The 19,135-nt window shown below is 40.9% G+C and overlaps 1 protein-coding gene across 1 annotated transcript in view; it reads left to right on the top strand.

Moving 5' to 3' along the window:
- The window catches only part of TFCP2L1 (transcription factor CP2 like 1), a 37,197-nt gene extending 22,988 nt beyond the window's left edge, over positions 1–14,209 (top strand). The window contains exons 8-15 of the mRNA XM_069861408.1: positions 1,507–1,598; positions 2,998–3,046; positions 3,143–3,236; positions 4,097–4,187; positions 4,861–4,961; positions 5,977–6,119; positions 8,415–8,466; positions 8,916–14,209. Coding sequence (XP_069717509.1) covers positions 1,507–1,598; positions 2,998–3,046; positions 3,143–3,236; positions 4,097–4,187; positions 4,861–4,961; positions 5,977–6,119; positions 8,415–8,466; positions 8,916–8,953 — 660 coding nt within the window. The 3' untranslated portion in view covers positions 8,954–14,209. The remainder of the gene's footprint in view (positions 1–1,506; positions 1,599–2,997; positions 3,047–3,142; positions 3,237–4,096; positions 4,188–4,860; positions 4,962–5,976; positions 6,120–8,414; positions 8,467–8,915) is intronic.
- Positions 14,210–19,135: the final 4,926 nt, after the last annotated feature.

The following is a 19,135-nucleotide window of genomic DNA, read 5'->3' as shown; positions in this document are numbered from 1 at the left end:
CTTCTGTTTCAGGGTATAAACCAACCCTTAACAGCCTAGCTTTAAAAGAAATATTTTCTCTATCTTCTGCTGTGTTCCCAGGCACTTGTCATGGCACTTAGATGGGTGAGGTATTTTTTTCAGAACTGTCTGGAAAGAGCTTGTGTTGGAGATGGATCACTTGAACAAATGAATAGGCTGTCTGATTAAGTTATTAATCTGTTTTTCTGTGAATGTGCTTATGAAGCTACTATTACATACAAGATCTCAAAGATTCTGGCTTATACTCTAGGATTATCTTGAATGTCTTATGTTTCGATGTATCTGGTGTAGAGATGTATGTGTTTCTACCCCTTCCTGCCATTACTAAGATTACCCCAGGCTGCAGAATTCCTAAGCAAGAGCTCTGGACAGTGGTTTTAAAGTTCTGCTCCATGTCCCTATGGGGATATCTTGTCATTTGATTTAGTTCTTGTTTTTTGAAGTGGCTTGCTGGACTTCTAAAAATGAGGGGATTTTTCCTAATTTTAATAAACTTCCTGTTTGTGAGATCCAGTCCCTCCCACTCAATTTTCTTCACATTGCCAGGAGCAAGCAGCATGTTTTCTAATTCAGCGTGGTGGTTGTTAACAAGGCTCTTGTGTACACAGACCTAATTCTACTGAGTTGGCAGATCCCAAACTCTCCCCGTGAGCTCTGATGCACTTTGACATATTGCATGGGAAATGCGGGTTGCCAAAGAGTTAAATATTTGCTAGTGCTTGTGGAGATGATAAAACTCCAAAGCTACACTTGTCCGCTTTTTATCATTGCAAACAAGAATACTTAAGAGCATTTTCTTGAGCTCTTGATGGCAGGGGTTTCCACAGAGCTAGATTTCTCCTACTGATTACAGTGGCTTAAATTCAGAACAGAGTCCCCAATTCTAGCTGGGTTACTCTGGTTTTACACTACTGTAATGGAATATGGAGTTTGACCTATACTTGTGAAGGCTTTTAGCAGCTTTGTGTTTGTTTGTCTATCTTAAATTTTCACCATGTAATACCCATGTATAACTCAAGCTCTTTGACTAATAGCCAGAGGTTTTAAGAGGCTGCTTCGAATTCTGCTCTTTCACTGGTATAAACCTGAAGCAATGCCACTGGAGAGTATTTGTCACTCTTGCCTGGATTTAATTAGGGATTTATAATTGAGACCAGGGGTATTTCTGTATAGTTGCTGCCTTCAGTCTGAGTTGACTTACTGGCGTTGCTCTGACTTACAGCTGTGCACACTTTGGCCCAATGTTATTTGGGGACAGGCTTTGTGAAATGGGAGAAATGTGGAATGCACAACTGGAATCAATCTGGCCCCCTGACAACCCACTTGGACAGCAACGTAGAAAATCCATGGCCCGTCTTCTCCTCCCAGCAGGAGTGATGTGCTGAAGTTAGTGGCGTGGCAGCAGTATGAATGTGGTATGAGAGGAGAATCAAATCCTTTATTTCCATCCTTATGAAAGTATCCCTGCTGCCTTTCTTCCAACAGTGCTCTCCCTGGCCAGATGTGCCTTATCAAATGAACAATGCTCCATCTCCAAGCTACAACAGTTCTCCCAACAGCTTCAACCTTGGAGATGGGTATGTAACAAATAAATGCTTTGTCTTTCCTGTTGATATGATAGTCTTCTTGTGTGAATGTTTTGTGTGTCCATGCATTTTATATCCTGAAGAAGAGGCCAAGGACCACCTTTCCTAGTAAGAGGAGAATGTTTCCCATAAGGCCTTTTAAGACCTTCCATCCGGGAATTCCCTGTAATGCAGAGTACTGTTTGTATTTTCACTGTTTATGGGGTGGCTGGGAGGTGAGCATCAGTGGACCACTAGGGCAATTCTAGTCAAGAATTTCCTCTCTTTTCTGTGGGATTCAGAGAACACACCATGCTCTGTACCAGCAATTCCCAGTATTTTCTGATGAGTGTTAGAGGCTTTCAACCTTCAGCACTTCTTCAGATGTTGATGTTTCTTACTTCCTTTGTGTCTTGCGGTAGTTTGAGGTGCTGAATTGCCAGTCAAATGGGATTTAAAAAAATTCAGCCTAGGTTCTCAGAAGCCATTCCAAAATAAAGGATTAACATGAGGCAGGTTTAATTGATCAATATAGGCATCATAAAGAAATGGTTTTGGTGGTCCTGAAATACCAAAGATGACAGCTGATGACAGAAATACACAGCGTGGTCCCTCGGTACTTCTGAGTCCTCTATGCAACACATTTTCCTCTCAGAATTTGGCATAGGCTTTTCTTTTACTCTTGTCGGACTCTACAGCCTTGTCACCTTCCTGTGTAACTCATTAATTAACTGACGTTTCACAAATTTTCAATGAGCAGCCTCAACTGATGAATAATGAAAAACACTGAAATTACAAAAATTGGTGTTAGTAGACAGATCTGTTGAGCATTTTCTTCCAGTGTTAGATAGTTAATGCTTTGGGAAATTCCTTGATGTGTTGGTCCTGTCTATGTTTTGGGAAGGTTTAGGAGAAATGTGGTTTTGTCGAGTATAGTTAAATCATGATTTACTATGTTTAAAATAACAGCAGGTTTGAATTACAAGATTTTTTATTACATTTTTTTAAAGAATCATTATTATGGAGTAGATTTAGATAGAGGATCTCTGGCTCATAAAATGTTTCAGTTCAGCCACACTAATAGGTTACAACTTCCTTGCTTAGATGGTGTTACATTGGTGAGTCACCTGTATGGAAAAGCTTGAATGAGGTCAGTGTTTTCTCTGTGTTGAGTGGGACCTCAACTGACCAACAAAGGCTCAAGTAGAGTTTTTTAGGTTTGTGCTTTTTTTCCTTTCCTTGGTCCAGATTTTGGACACCTTTTTTTAAGTGTGATAGAGAAAAAAGCCAAGCTGGTATGAAACATGTGGCAGTTGAGTCAAATGGAGGAGGGGGAAGAGGATGGACAATGCAATGTAAAATTTAAAATAATGTTTTTTTTTCTTTTCCAACTTCATATAATTTTTTTTAGCAACAGTTCTCCAACCCACCAAGTGGAGCTCCTGCCTCCCAGCAATGATGTAAGTACTTGAGATCATGTTAATGTGGTGCTTTTCTTTTTTAGGACACTGGTGAACAGTTCATTTCAAGACCTTCTTATTCTTTTTGCAATGTAGCATCTCCTTCCTTCTGCTTCTATTCAAGATGCCCAGCAGTGGCTTCATCGTAATAGGTTCTCTCCATTCTGTAGACTCTTCTCAAGTTTTTCGGGTGAGTTTAAACAGTCCAATTATTTTGTCTTTATTCTCTTTTGTAAGTGTGGCTTATGCTTCCTATAAATAGCATCTGCTGCTGGCCACTGTTGATAGGATTACTGGTCTGATCCGGTGTGGTTGTTCTTTCATTCTAGATTAGTTAGTATTTGCCAAAACAGTTTGTAGAAATATAGAATAAGTTAAGATGGAAGAGAATAAGTTCAGAAGGAAGGGACTTCTTGAGTTCATTAGGTGCAATGTCCCAGCTTGAAGGGTGTTGAGGGCCTTGTGCAGTTGCATTTGAGTATCTCCAAGGTCAGAAATTCCACAATCTCTCTAAGCAACCTTTTCAAGTACTTGCTTACAGTCACAGTGAAAAAAGCTTTTCCTTATACCTAATCAGTGTTTCCCATCTTCTGTCTGCTGCCTTTCATCCTGTCCTTGTGCAACTTTAAGAAGAGTCTGGCTCCATCTGCAGCTCCATCTTCACTGTACTCTCCCTAATGGTAGCTGTAAGATGGTGGAAGGGGAATTGTTAAAGATGTTGAAATCTTGAGTAGCCTCTCTGACTTGCAGCATGATTAAACAATCTGGTGAATGTGGCAGTTAGAGAAAATTGGGCAGTTTAATAGCCAATGTTAAATATCGTGTCTCTGAGTTGGCTAGAGTATCTTCCAGTGCAGCACTGCTCTTCTGGCAGCTTCTAGCTCTCTTTTTCACAATTATTGATTTGCAGCGTGCACGTCTCTGAATTTACACCTTCTCTGATTTAACTTTGTGGATTCTCTCTCCCTGCCCTTTCCTGCTGCCTATACACACAATTTGGAAACTAAGATTTGCTTAACTTCTGAAAAAAAATCAATTTGAAATACGTAGGTGCTGACTTACTGAAGATGTCCAAAGAAGATTTTGTTCAAATCTGTGGGCCTGCTGATGGAATTCGGCTCTTTAATGCAATCAAAGGAAGGTTTGTACATCTTCCTTCCTATTTTTTTCTTATGGCAGCATCCCTTGATAATTTCAGTGTTAATTAGAACTTAGTCCTGAAGCTGCAGCATTTAGACCTCCTTCTAACACTTCAGAGAGATCTTAGAGGCTAGAGTTCACAATAGCGTTCAAATCCAAGCACAGCTCAGAAATGTTGCTGAAATAGCATCATAATGTGGATCTCCAGTGGTTTGTTTACTACCAGCTGACAACTTTCACCCACTTCATATGAGAGAGACAGTCTACAGTACCCTGCGTTGCATCTCCATCAGAGCTAACAAACCACAAATGAACCAATCAAATCCTGGAGCCTCAAATGACTCTTAAACCTACTTATATGGCAATAACATAAATTCTGCAGCTCGGCAGATTTCGAATCAGTAAAGGAAGATATGAGGAGTTGCTTGGCAAGTGCTGAAAACTGTTTATTCTTATCTGATCCTGAAGAAATTAAGGTGCTTTGCACTGTACCACGACCTCCCAGGGGGCTCTTACTAGACCTCCTAAGAGATCTAATCACCAGCGTCAAGACTTATCCCTTTGTTGGTTTTTTATGCACAGCCTGCATGAATCCATCTCTCAGTGTTTGCTAGATGACTAGAACAATTTTACATCTGCTAAATAACTCACTACAATTTTTTAATAATCCATAGAAATGTAAGGCCCAAGATGACAATTTATGTCTGTCAAGAACCAGAGCAAAACAGGTCCCATCTCCACCAAAAACGAGAAAATGGAGATGGCAGTCTTTGTGGTAAGTTTTTATATATGGATTTTATTAAACACTTATCTAGTGTGAATGCTGCTTTCTGCCTGAGCTCCTGCATGGAACAACTTGATGTCCTGTGAGTTTAAAGAGGTCCTGTTTATCACAGTTCTGATACTTTGGTTAGTTTCAAGGTTACAGATTCCAAATGGTACTGTCTGTCTGGGAGAGAGATCCAACTTACAAGCTGTCTGCAGAAGGCCCCATCAAAGTCTCTATTCAGTTGTTGAGAGGGACCATTGCATTAAATACTGCCTTCCCATCCACACTTTGCTTTAAACAATGGCTTGTTTGAAAATATTCTGGGAAATGGAAGTTCGCTGTGTCTTAAAAGAGGTTCTAATTCTTAGAAGTTCAAAGATTTTGGGGACTCATGTCTCTTTAATATCCCTTACATGATGTACATGATGTACAATCAAATGAGAATAAAGATAGTTGTCAGTTCTTGCACATAGCATTAGCCAGGCACAGCTTTTCTACTTGGTTGTTTCTACCATTTGGATAGGATATTAAAAATAATACCATCGTCTATATAACTCTCATCTACTGATATTTGCTAGTTTGTGGTCTTTCGTTTGTGTTTGTGGGGTCAGTGGGATAACTTCTACTAAAATACTACTTTTGTGTAACATCATAACATGTGTTATGCTGTTTAATAGGATCTACTTTAAAATGTCAAAATTAGTAAAAGCACGTTATCAAAAGATCTTAACAACTTTATAAGAGGGTTTTTTAGTTTCCCATGATACATGTTGTCATTAGCCTCTGGGCAAAAGTGATGTGCGCTTTATTTGTGGACTGCATCCAAATACTGGCTATGTTTCTATAGATTATCAAGTTGGATATTTGGGGCTTCTATAAAGGTAGTAAGTTTATCTGTTGTCAAGATTTGACCCTTGATCTTAAACCCATTTGGTTGTTGATACTGAGCACCATTGTGTTATCTGTAGTTGCTATTCTATAATTACTCTGTAATTCTGTAACGGCTTTCAACTTGTTGCAGTATATCATGCAATCTTCTTGGAAGAATTGACCACGCTGGAATTAATGGAGAAGATTGCAAACTTGTACAGCATTTCTCCCCAGCAGATAAACCGAATCTATCGGCAGGGACCCACAGGGATCCATGTATTAGTGAGCAATGAGGTAAGGGGTTAATACAAACTCTGTCAGAGCCATAGTTGTCTGGCTTCTTGAAGTTAGAATGACCTTTTAAATTATGGAATGAATCTTCAGTAAACCTTTGCAAGGCTACTAATATAAAAAAGTTTAAAAAATCATTCATGCATACCACTGATTTTGGTGTGGTTTTAAAGTCTTTGCTTTGTAAAAGAGGCTTTTTTGTTTTTTTGGAAAACAAACCAAAACACGACAAAATCGGTCATTTCCTTTACATATTGGCTGCTTAAATGAATTCTGAAGTTAGGATCTATAGTGAGAACCTTTAAAACTGGAGAGGAAATTTTCTTTAGGAAGGCAAGTTTGAAAATCTTTAGGACAATTAGTCTTACACCTTTGCTGGTGATTATAGCCACAGAGTCAGTCAGTACTGTGTGATCATACACTATAATTTCATGGATCTCTGTTAGCTGTTTTTGTCCCATTACCTGATGGTTTGATTTAGTCCATTCCATTAACTTGCAGGTTAATAGTGAATTGCCCTTCTTCCTCTTCCACCCCGCTCACCTCCCCCACCCAAATTACTTATTCATGCACCAGAATCACTTATGGAGCTTCATTTATAAGAAACATTGTTAAAACAAATGAAGCAGAGCATAGGTCTCAACTGGAGCCTAAATTGAAGGCTCTAATGCATATTCCTAAGGTCGCCTTGTTATTTAATCTTGATTAAATCTGCAACCTCAATGCTTTATGGATGTAAAATGCTTGGAGGCAACTCTTGGTAGGGGAATTACCTGAGCCAGCTTGGGTATATAAGGCTTTAAGGATTTATTTAAGTCAATTATTAACAAAGTCTATTGCTTTTTTCTTTCATAATTTTTTTCTTGTTCTAGTACTATAGTGGCAAGAATGAGGCACTCTATGAATGTACTTCATGCATCATTAGGCACAGACACACAGACTGGCCAGTGAAGTTTGATTTATGAGACCAGGGGGTGGATGTTAAAACCAGAAGAGAATAGGGTGATTAGTCTAAGATGAAAAGGGTATTTGGTGTGAGAACTTACAGCTTGAAAGTGCTCTGCTTGAATGATATTCAACAGCTAGGAGAAGGCTTTTGCATAAAGTTGGATTCTGTGAGCTGATCAGAAAACTTCTGGTCATCCTTCCTCTGAAGTTAAATGCTGAGCATCTGCTCCAACTGTATGAGACACCTCTTGAAAGTAACTCATCTCCTCTGTCTTGCACAGCTATTCTAAGACGGGAGAAAGCATTGACGATGAAGCTTAAGTGAACATTTCAAACTGGATCTGAATTCAGCTGAATTTCTTAACTCACCTCTTTAGTTCAGGGCCTCACTAGAACCTGTGTTCTGAAAATCAAGTTATTTCTCATGAATAACTCAAATAGCTGTAGGTACAGATCTTGCTTCCCATGATCTGCCTTGCCTCTCATAGCAGTTTAATTAAGATTCCTGTGCCTTGACAAAATTGTACATTATTCCTGCAGGTGCAGTGTCTGTACTAATGTCTGGTCAGAATAACCAGGTGGATGCTGCTGAGCTGCCTTTATGGTAGCAATATGCCTTTATTCAGCAAGGAGTCCATTTCTCAGGGCTGACCAGCTCTAGATATTAACCAGGTGTTCATGTAAGCTCAACAAAGCTTCACAATTCAGCTGAATGTGTGGTTTACCTTTGCTAGATTTTAGAAGAGGGTCTGTTTTCATCCAGTCTAGACTAGTATAGCTTCATTGAAGGCAATTAAGAGCTTGATGTTTAGTGGACTAACTGGAGTGGTTTAAGCTCCGCCAGGGGAGGTTCAGGCTCGACATAAGGAAAAAATTCTTCACTGAAAGGGTCATTAGGCAATGGAACAGTCTACCCAGGGAGGTGGTTGACTCGCCTTCCCTGGAGGTGTTTAAGGTGCGGGTGGATGTGGTACTGAGGGGCATGGTTTAGAGATTGGTAGGATTGGTTGGACTCGATGATCCGGTGGGTCTCTTCCAACCTGGTGATTCTATGAAGAACTTGCACGATCAAATGTGCAAAAGGGATGGTAAAATTCTGAACAAGCCAGATTGGTTCCAGGTAAGCACTTAAGTATAAGCTTCTCTTAAGTGCATTAGCAGCTGTGAGGATGTTAATTAATCAGTCATGCATTTCAGTAATCTTACGGGTAGGGTTGTTCAGGACTGTGTAGGGCTAGATACCACATGCTGTTTGATAACTATTCTCAAAACTCTGTACTGGCACTGAAAGAAACTTGAATTAAATTGCTAAAAATATTTTGTGTTGGCTTTTTTCCTTCTGCCCTTCAGATGGTCCAGAACTTCCAAGATGAATCTTGTTTTGTAATCAGCACATTAAAAGGTATGTATTGCTGCCGCTATTACAAGTAGTTCTAAAGATAATTTCTCCTTTCAATTGCACTGAACGTTATCACAAACTTGGTGCTGTTATCTTGAAAAAATAAGTAATCTAATCTAGTGTAAATCACGGTGTTGCATCAACTTACACTGATGGTGATTGATCTATGCTTTCCTCCCAGTTACACTGTTATAAAACTTTCATAAATCTGTTGATAACACTGACATAAATGAGCAAAAATCCTTATAGTAAAATGATAAATGGTGACAGTTAGCATGTTGTATTTTTTTATAGAAATACTTTGACCTAGATGTTCAACATTTATTTTTATGAATGGATTGTGGAACAAGAGTACAAACTATTGCAAACTGTCTAAGAAGAAAATCTGGAGTTCTGTATCTGTGCTGTTTTCTAAAAGCATTGAAAAAATGATTTGCATTTCTTTGTTACAGCTGAAAGCAATGATGGCTACCACATCATTTTAAAATGACCGTGCTGCACCGAAAGACTTTAACAGCCTAAAATTTAGTGCCTCACTGAGATTACTACAACCTAGACTGGAAACATGAAGAACCTTCTGGATAAAATGGTCCTATGAACTAAGAATTATCAAACAGCTTAAGGAAACACTTGCTTTTACAGATATACATTTTTGGTGGTGTGTAGTTTTATTTTTGGGCTTTTTGAAGCTGGAGCTGAGAACATCCTCAAAGCTTGTCCATGTTTCTTCCTCCCTCTCTTCCTCTTCAGTCTTAAAAATTGTTAAGGTTTCTACTTATTACTTAGAAACATCTGCTTTGTACTAAAGGGAAATGAAAGATAAACAAAAACCTGTTCTCTAGACCCCTCATGGTTGGGTGAATTGATTTATTTACTGTTCTGAGTGCTCCCTTCCTTTCAACACACACCCTGTTGCTAATGGATGTAGCATCCCTAGGGCTCTTTTGCTCTTTGTGGTGAAAGGCTTGGGGCTAAACCTAGAAGCAGATTGGGCAAGGCAGAGGATGGATTTGGTGCCCAGTCCTCACCCAGAGTGTCAGCCCTGGAAGCCCGTACTTAGCTGCTTTTTACCTGTAGATGTGCTCAAAGTCCAGAGACCTCAGTCTGTCCTGCCAGAGCTCCTGTAATACCAATTCAATAAAACAATTTTGCAAGGCTTGAGGGAGGACAGAAAACCCGAGGCAAGCAGTTAAGTGCCGTATTATATCTTTAGCTTTAGATTAGTCTCCTTGAATGGAGTATAAGAATGTTTTCTGAGGAAATGTTTTGAACATTGAAAGTTATAGAGCTCATGACAAATTCATACTAAAGATTTATTCTTGTCTACAAAGCATTGATTAACTGTCTTTACTGTAACTGGGAATTAGCTTTTATAATCTTAATGATTTTTCCTCCTGTTACTAAAGTAAGTAAAACTGAGTGTTGATTGAGTTCAGGTAACAGATCATCTTAGTTGCTGCTTCTTATATTCTTGCTATTTCACTCTTGATTCCTGTTACCAATATCTGCAACTATGATCGACTCCACCCTCCCTTGGTCTTTGGGATGCCATCCAGGCTCCACTAAGCTGAAAAAGTGGCCTCCGTTGATGTCAAAGACAAACTGGATCACGCCCTTCTTGCATGGATGGAGTCATTTCACTTTTGACAGTTAATTAATAAGGCTATTTCCCAAACAGAATGTCCATATAGCATCAAATTCTGATTTAATTTCATCCTGAGTTGAGATGGAAAGCTGAAATACAGAAATTTTCCTGGAATGGATATTTTTCAAAAAATGAGAAACTGTCAGCTGGAAAACGCTGAATAAAACGTTCTAGCCTTTTCAAATGGAAACATTTAATTAAATCCATTTGGCCCTTAAAGCAGCATCAGTTTGAGCTACTGTTGCAGACCTCAGAATTTACCATTCAAGTGCCTTGTGTGCTGTGTCTTCCTTGGGACCGAGTTCTTTGGCTGAGTTACAGATCCCATGATGCTCTTACTGTGGGTTAATCAAAGGGGGAATGCGTCATAAAGGCTGGAGGGGTGCCCAGGAGCCCAGCCTTTTGGGAAAGAGGGGGGCATGGAGCCCTTGAATTACAGCTCCCAGCTGGTACTGGAGGAATTTGAACAGACACGGACTGATATGTTTCGGACAAAAACCAATGTGTTTCAAGTTTCCCCAACAGAAATAAACAGCGAATATTGAGAAAATCAACATTTTTTTCATTAAAAGCATCAAGTTTTGCGCAAAATCTCCACCCATCCCCACTCATCTTTTTTTTCACCAAAAATAATACTAGAATAGAAAATCATGTTACAATGGGAAAACCTTCAGCCAACTCAGCTAATTGAGTAACGTTGCCTCCTTAGCCATGATCTTGCTCAAGTGGCTGTCCTACATGCTCCATGAATTGTAGTGTTTCTTCAAAAACGATGCCCAGGCTTTGGGACATGGCAATTCCTTCCCATGGAATGAGATGATCTGTAAGGTCCCTTCCAACCCAAACCATTCTATGATTGTGACTGTTTGCTCATTTAAAAAAAAAATATTACTTGTTCTTGATTATCTAAAAACCAAATCTTGCCCATGAGGAATGATTTGCAGAACTCCTTGTAGTGTTTCAGTAGCATTTGCTTGATTAATTTTAAATAAGAATAACTCTGTTAGGGATGTAATAAATATTGTCCTACTAGGTGGGTTCTACTGTTGTATCTATATTAGCCTGTTTCTAAAGCTGTTGAACTTCAATGTATACATAAGGCCTGCGCTTTCCTGACAGAGTAGTTCTAGTCCTTGTTGAACCTCTGTAATCCAGGCAGAACCTTTGAGGACTGTGCTTAGTAATATACACACCCATGAAAATGCAGCACAGCTAGTTTGGTGTCTAGGAGAGTAACAAGTTACTTCACGTTAGAATCATAGAATGGTTTGGGTTGGAATGGATCCATATGGATCGTTGAGTTTGAATCCTTTCTACTTGCAAGGCTACCTAAAAATAAACCAGATGACTAAGAATGTCATCCAGATGTTCCTTGAATTTTGACAGGCTTGGTGTTGTGACTACATCCCTGGGGAGCCTTTCCCAGTGACCAACCACCCTCTTTTCATGAAGAATCTTTTCCTAATATCTGGTCTGAACTTGCCCTGACATGGCTTCATTCGATTTCCTCGTGTCCTATCACTGGTTACCACAGAAAGATCAGCACCTTCCCTTCCACTATGCCCCTTAAGGAAGATTTAGACTGTGATGTATCTCTGGGTGTTAGGAAAATGTATTGCACTGTTGTCCTTTGTCTGATGCTGTGTAACCAGTGAGTGGTTGTATGTGGGCAAACTGGCCATGAGTGATCGTGGCTTACTGGCTAGTGCAAGTGCTCAGAGCAACATTGATGTGAGAATGACCAACCTTCCTCTCTGCCTTCCAAAACAAGAAAAACAAACCCTTGCCCTGTTGAAGTTTGTGAGTTTCTCCATGCAGGAACAAAGCAAAGACTTCAGGATTTATGTTGGTGGCTTATGTGAGGAGTGAGAGAGAGAGACTTGTCTCACTTGTGTACGTGACAGGTAATCTAGTGAACTGCTTAAACTCTCCCTGTGGTTACAGAGGGTCTGATATCCCTGGAGAAACTAATTTGCCCTATTTGAGGATATGACAGCCTCCAGAAGGAAGCTTTTGTCTCCTCAGGACTGGAGGAAGCACTAATCATTGGCCAAATGTCTAAATTCTAGATAGGCTAAAGGCAGAGGAGATGAGTAGCTCCCCCTCATCTAAATATCCAAAAGGGTTTTGCTTTTACTTTTAAGTGCCTGTTACATTTATTCTTGCCTTTTTTCTTGTTGTTGTTGCTCCTATTTCCTTTTTAAAAAGCAGCAAATGAAACCTCCTGCTTGAAGAGATTTAAATAAGTCTTTTTTTCAGCTCTATATGTGAAATTTGTATAGCAGACCTTTCTAAGATCTGAAGTTTAGGATTACAATTAATAGTATGGTATCCCAAACTGCCTAGCTCTTAGGCTGTTTTTATAGTAACAGCCACTACTTGTAGAAGTGGGCTTGCTAGGGATGAAAAAGCAGAACCATCATACAATTTAAATCAATATGACTTCAGTCAGTACTGCTAAGTTTTAATTAGAACTGTACTGGCTGTTTGAAATTATTTCAGAAATTGCAGAAGTTTCTCTGGCAACTGAGTAAATTGATAGAGATTAGTTAGTATGACACTGCTGATGATCTGAAAACTCACAGAAATGCAGGGCGGGGCAAATAATCTAGTGACAGAAATTTGTGCAATCTGCCTGAGATGCCTGGCAGAACTGGTGTTAAAGCTCCTGTTCTTTCAGCTGGCCCTGCTTGGTTAATTAGCTAAAACAGAAATAATAATTCAATCTGGAAAATACTGGAGTTCTTATTGCCTTAGTCTGAAATTTAATGGGCTGAAGTTTCAAGATTTGCAGGTGATAAAACAATTTTTGCAGTTGAGAAGTTCTGAATGGCATTCTTCTTATAATGTAATATACATATTTATGCGTATATATATATACACACACATACAAACCATACTGTATCAAAACATATATGTGCTGAGTACTTTTGTTCTTTGGCTTTTACTGGTACTCTGCTTTGTTTAATTGCAGTTCAATGTAAAAGGCTCTGGTAGATCAAGCTTTGAAACCCAGGCATTCCTTGGGTAGAAATGTAAAAGTCCATACTATTGACTCTAGGTGATTTGGACATGGTACACTTGGAGAGATGTAAATTTGCTGACTTTCTGCAATATAAATTCCATACCTTGGTGAAGGCAGGCAAGCATATTCCTGCAGTAACACAGCAGTTCTATATTGCAGCTTCTGAAAATTAGTTAGAGTAAAAGCAAAATAGATTGTCCAATGCTTTGTAAACTACTAAGAGTTACTTCCTAAGCTGAACAACCATATGATGACCTCCCTAGCTCGATGTTGTATTGCTTAAGCATTGGCTGTAATTCTAACAATCATCTGGTTGATGACTGGGACAGTGGTTATTTTCATTTCTGTTTTTGTTTTTGACTGGTCTCAAAGAAATACTTGTATTCAGGCTGTAGCTTTTCTTTCTCCTCCAGTTGTGAAATGGTTTAACCTTATGCTACTATTAGAAATATTTTCTTAAGATTATAATCTGTTTGACAGCACAGGGTACTCAAAGTGGGAAGCGTTCCTTTGGCCTTGGTCATCACTACTGTGGGTGAATATGGAAGGCAGACTGGAGGTGTATCTTAATATTCTTGCCTCTGTTTAAGAAAAGAATAGGTTAAGCTGGTGCCTATTTTTTGTGCATTTCCAATTTGCACCTTTAATTTTTTGCCATTCCTTCAATATTCTTCTGGTCCCTCGGGGGGGAGCGCATTGGTAAGCAGCTGGTGTGTTGAATTTTTTTAAGTAGCCTGCTGTTGTCCCAGTTTGCTTGGGGTGAGTATTTCTCTTTCAAAGGGCTAGGGAGTTACCTCTCTTCACTGACAATGCAGCCGTTCGAGACAGGCTGACCACAAAGTCAGCGTTGACAGGTGAGGGCAAGTAAAGGTGGGTTGATTGAAGGCTGAGGCATACCAGTTGTGAGTAAATACTGCCACACTCTGTCTTTTTGTTTGTTGGTTTTTGGGGTTTTTTTTGTACATGAATTAAAAAGGAAAAAAAAAAGCATATTTTGCACTGGCTCTTGTACTGTTGTGCAGAAGAAATCTGTATCTAGAATCTGTGCTCCAGTCAAAATGCAAATAAACCTGTTTGTAAGAAGCATGGGTTTCGTTTCTGCTTTGCTTGGTGTGGATGGGCACAGGAGAGCCTTGGTGGTGGCTCCTCTTCAGCATGCAGCTGTAAGGTGTTGGGCACGCTCTCAAAATCAGTGGGACTGAAGTTTGCAAAGTGCTGATGAGAGAACATCAGCCATAGCTAAATGTCCTGCGGTGTTTTCTTTGTGTCTGGACTGACTTTACTTCTCTGCAGCACAATGCAGTGACCAGTTTGTATTTAATCCAGGGCGAGGCATGAGGAGAAATGCCCAGTTCTTACAGAAACCATGACAATGGGCATACGCTTCAGTGAGAGCACAAGCTGTGCTAGATGAAAACTGGCTTTGGTCTTGCGGTGCTCAGAGGACACAGGTGTTTCAGAGTCTGGTCCTTGGTTACATCACAGATGAGCAGAAAGTCATTCCTGGGTGCAATGCTCTGTCGCATTTAGCAGCTGTTGGACACATGCTGGAGTAGGGGCAGTAAGATTTGGATGTGGAGCATTCACAATGTTTTGGCTGGGAACACTAATCCTCTAAGGGTTAAGCCACAGATCTAATAACGTACATGTTTGGGAGACTGGTAGGTGTTCAGTGTAATTTTCCAGTTGAGAAGATGGAGCTGAGTCTGCAAATAGTATCCTACAGCAGCCAAATTTCACATTAAGGCAAAGGAGAGGGAATGAATGTCCTATATCTAGGGGGGCTCCTTAATCCAAATTTCAAACTGCAGACAGTTTGAAATCTTGGAAGTGAGCAGCTTCTCCTGAAATCCATTTGACTTTGTGCAATTTTGGTTCCTTTCTTTTGGTGAAGAAGTATTTGAATCACAGAACTAGAAAATGCAGCATGTAAATCTATGTATATCAGTTCAGACGATCTTCCTGCAGTAAGATAGAGGAGCATTGGTTACTTTTCCCTTACTGGTGACTCGGGCACCCCTGAGAAGAGGAAAGGGTCTTTCTAACCTCGTTTCTTTCAGCTTGCAGTTTCACTAGAGGTAGAAAATCATCTGTCTGAACCCTGATATGAAGGAGGTTAGGAAGCATCATGCTTTACAGGGCTGCTGGGCTTCAACATCGCTGCTTCAGCGCAGGTTCAAGTCCATTTACAGGTAGCAGCAGGGGAGGTGGGTGGGTTGTTCTGTGATGGCAGGATGTTGGAAGGCACTTGGGGGTCCAAGGCTGGCATCTAGGCTCTCCAGGGCTGACTGGGGTGTACTGAGGATGTGAGACCACTGGTAACAAGTGCTTGGTGGCGGTATGAGCTGCACCAGCTGCAGGGATCATCCCTGCAGCTCTTCAGAAGGAGAAAGGTGAATCCTGCCCTGGGGTGCAATGTGAACATCACGTGCATGAGTAGTTACCACTGAGCTCCATGCAAAATTATCTCTGTTCTCCTGGAAACCTGACTCATGTGCTGGCAAATGTTCGTAACGCAAAAAAGAAGGTTGTTCATGTGAAATTGCCTAATAAAAGGGGTTCAGAGACAGAGAAAGGGGTAATGCTGCACAATTTAATTTCTATGGGAAATAGACAAGAGGAGCTTGTAAAGAAAAGATCTCCTAGAGAACATATCCAGAAGTCAGCGGCAGCCGTGGTTAATACTGGACAGGAGCTGAAAAGAGCCTTTCACAAGTGAGGAGAGCCAAGACCTAAGACTGGAGATGCTTAGCCAAAGCATTGGCCTAATCTCATCTAAATCCTCAACAGCAAAGAAACATTTCAAAATTAAATTTCCAATTTATGAAACAATGTAGTCTTTCAGTTAAATGGATTAGTCATTAGTGTGGAGCAGGCAGAGAAATAACATCCCGCATACTTTTTCTGTAAAGAAGCTAAATGCTTCCAGGCTTACCTGGGTAGAAAAGATTTGAAACTGCAATAGTTTAATTTTTTTTTTTGTAGTGTATGACAGGAAAGTCTGCTTGTCCTGATGAAACTGGAGTTTCAGACAAACGTAGGCTTCTCTGCTCCACAGAGGTGCGTGGCCCAGGGAGGCAGAGAAGCCACTGGGCTTCAGGGTGTACCACCCTCTCACATTTCAGGAGGAAACTAAAGTGCCAGGTGCTATGAGCCTGCCTAGGAGAGCACAGTAGGCTGTGGTACCTGTCTTGGTTCATCACACAGGCACAAAAATGTTTTTCTTTTCACTTCATGGAGAGCAGTGATGCGAATCAGGCTCTACACTCAGTATTATGCTATTCTGGTAAAACAGAACAAGAAATAAAAAATTGGAGCTTGCTGAGCAAGAACAACAAATAGGAAGCTGGAAGAACATATTATCTTAAATAGAACAAAATGAAACAGTAAAAGATTGTATGTTACCGCCCTGGATAAAGTGTGTCCCTCCTCCTCAGATGACAAGTGATCTTGGAGTACAAGATTGCCTATGTCCTTATACTGGGACCTGCAAACCAACATCTACCTTCTCCCTGCTGTGGATGTGGACACAAAGGACCCTCAATTGTCATTTTCCATCTGAGGATGCCTGATATGCTAATAGTGCCGCTCATTATGAAAATACTTAGACTTATTCTTACTTTTGGTATGTATCTTTTTAACCTTAAAATCTTTCATTTTCGGCTGTTGCAAACAGTGCTGCTATCCATTTTGCAGCCTAGAAAAGCCTCAGTTCTGATTTCACTAAGTCATAAGCAAATATGACCGAGTGGGAAAAAAGATTTATTAGCAGGAATCCAAAATTAGCCAAGACTAATTAGTGACTGAGGAGTCATTTTCTAAGCTGAAAATTTTGTTAAATGGCAAAGTTAAGACTACAGTTGAGAGAGGAGGAATGCTAGAAATAGTAGTTGGGTTATATAGACTGGAGTAAATGCAACAGTAGGAGGACTTTCTTCATGAATGCGTTTTCAAAGCTTAGCACTTCCCAGAAGAAAGGGTTTCTGGATGGTTGGTACCACTTTGGGAACTAAGGTCTCTGTGACATCACCTACTAATTCAACCTGTGGTAGTAAAATCAGAGAAAAGTCGAGTGAAAAATGAGCGCATGACTTTGTGCAGGAAGAAAAATGTGGCTGAGTCTGCGTGGCTCGAGCAGCCCGGGAAAGGAAAGCTCAGCACAAAACCGTGGAGGCCACAAAAGTTAAGCCAAGTGCGTGCTTCAGCACAGCTGTCTCGAGGACAAAGAACATTGTCCCGAACAAAATTATTCCAGAACCGCCCACGGTTTCCCTTTTCCAGTAGATTTACCTCATTTCACAGTGGAGCCTATGTGGCCACAACTTTGTTTTTTGAGCAGCCATAGTTGTTTACTGTCACATGTGTAGCCTGAGAGAAATGCAGTCCAAGTGAGAATGTGGGGATAAATTTGGTGATTGTTGAAGTAATTAGTGGGACAAGAAAAGAAAGGCATTCTGCTTTGCTTTTTCAAAAGCTTTGGCTCCCTTCTGGCTCTGCCAGTCCCTGCTGATGACTTTGCATCATCCCTGCCATGTTTAACGAGGCCAAATGCCGGGTCATGTACTTGGGGCACAACAACCCTGTGCAGTGCTACAGACTAGGAGAAGTCTGTCTAGAAAGATGCCTGGAGGAGAGGGACCTGGGGGTGTTGGTTGACAGCGACTGAACATGAGCCAGCAGTGGCCCAGGTGGCCAAGAAGGCCAATGGCATCTTGGCTTGTATCAGAAACGGCATGACCAACAGGTCCAGGGAGGTTCTTCTCCCTCTGTACTTGGCACTAGTGAGACCGCTCCTCGAATCCTGTGTTCAGTTCTGGGCCCCTCACCACAAGAAGGATGTTGAGGCTCTGGAGCGAGTCCAGAGAAGAGCAACAAAGCTGGTGAGGGGACTGGTGAACAGGCCTTATAAGGTACTCTTGAGAGAGCTGGGGTTGTTTAGCCTGGAGAAGAGGAGGCTGAGGGGAGACCTCATTGCTCTCTACAACTACCTGAAAGGAGGTTGTGGAGAGGAGGGTGCTGGGCTCTTCTCCCAAGTGACAGGGGACAGGACAAGAGGGAATGGCCTCAAGCTCTGCCAGGGGAGGTTCAGGCTGGACATTAGGAAAAAATTTTTCACAGAAAGGATCATTGGGCACTGGCAGAAGCTGCCCAGGGAGGTGGTTGATTCACCTTCCCTGGAGGTGTTTAAGGGATGGGTAAATGAGGTGCCGATGGGCATGGTTTTGTATTTGATAGGAATGGATGGACTCAGTGATCCGGTGGGTCTCTTCTAACCTGGTGATTCTATGATTCTATGATCCTATGATTCTATGTTCGGAAGAGAAGTGGCTGTTCCCCACGAGATACACCTGCAACCATGTTGCTGGTTTAAATGCATGTTCACCTCCTGAACACTTTTCTTAGAAATGCAGACTATGAACAGACTGCTTAGGAGTACACCACCCTCCGTCGTTGTTTAAACAAATAGAGTGAATCCACAAATTTTGTAATGAAAGTGGGGAGGTGTGTTTTGCAATACCAGCTTCTGCCACTTGCCTTGGGTGCCCCGATAAAGGGATCCTGAGCCACCCAGTTAGGCTGCTCCTCTTACTAGTTTCTGGAGGACACTGTATCTCTCCATGGATGATACAGGCTATTTCGTGATGCTAGCCTTAAGTGACGGCTGAAGGTGAGTGGTGGGATTGTCACCCAGAATCTCATCTTTGGACACCTTTTTAATTACTAGTGGTTCTTCATATTTAAAATAGGTTATTTGCTGTTGATTTATGGTTTGTCATCAGAAAATCTGGTTCACTGCTGTGGAGTTAATTGTTTGAGTGCTGTTTCTTTACTCCTATCTTCCCCCAAATAACTGACAACTGCACACACCAGAATTGTTGGGGAGGGGGCTAAGCCAACAGCTGGTGCAATGATATCCTTGTTCATGTGAAGTCATGACAGAGGAGCCTTTCTGTTTCACGATGGTAGTTGATGTATCCTAAAACCACCCGTGTCGTTCTTGG

Source organism: Phaenicophaeus curvirostris, chromosome 7 (assembly GCF_032191515.1).
Source record: "Phaenicophaeus curvirostris isolate KB17595 chromosome 7, BPBGC_Pcur_1.0, whole genome shotgun sequence".
Lineage (NCBI taxonomy): Eukaryota > Metazoa > Chordata > Aves > Cuculiformes > Cuculidae > Phaenicophaeus > Phaenicophaeus curvirostris.
Note: the sequence above shows the minus strand (reverse complement) of the source record. Positions and strands in the feature narration are given on the sequence as shown.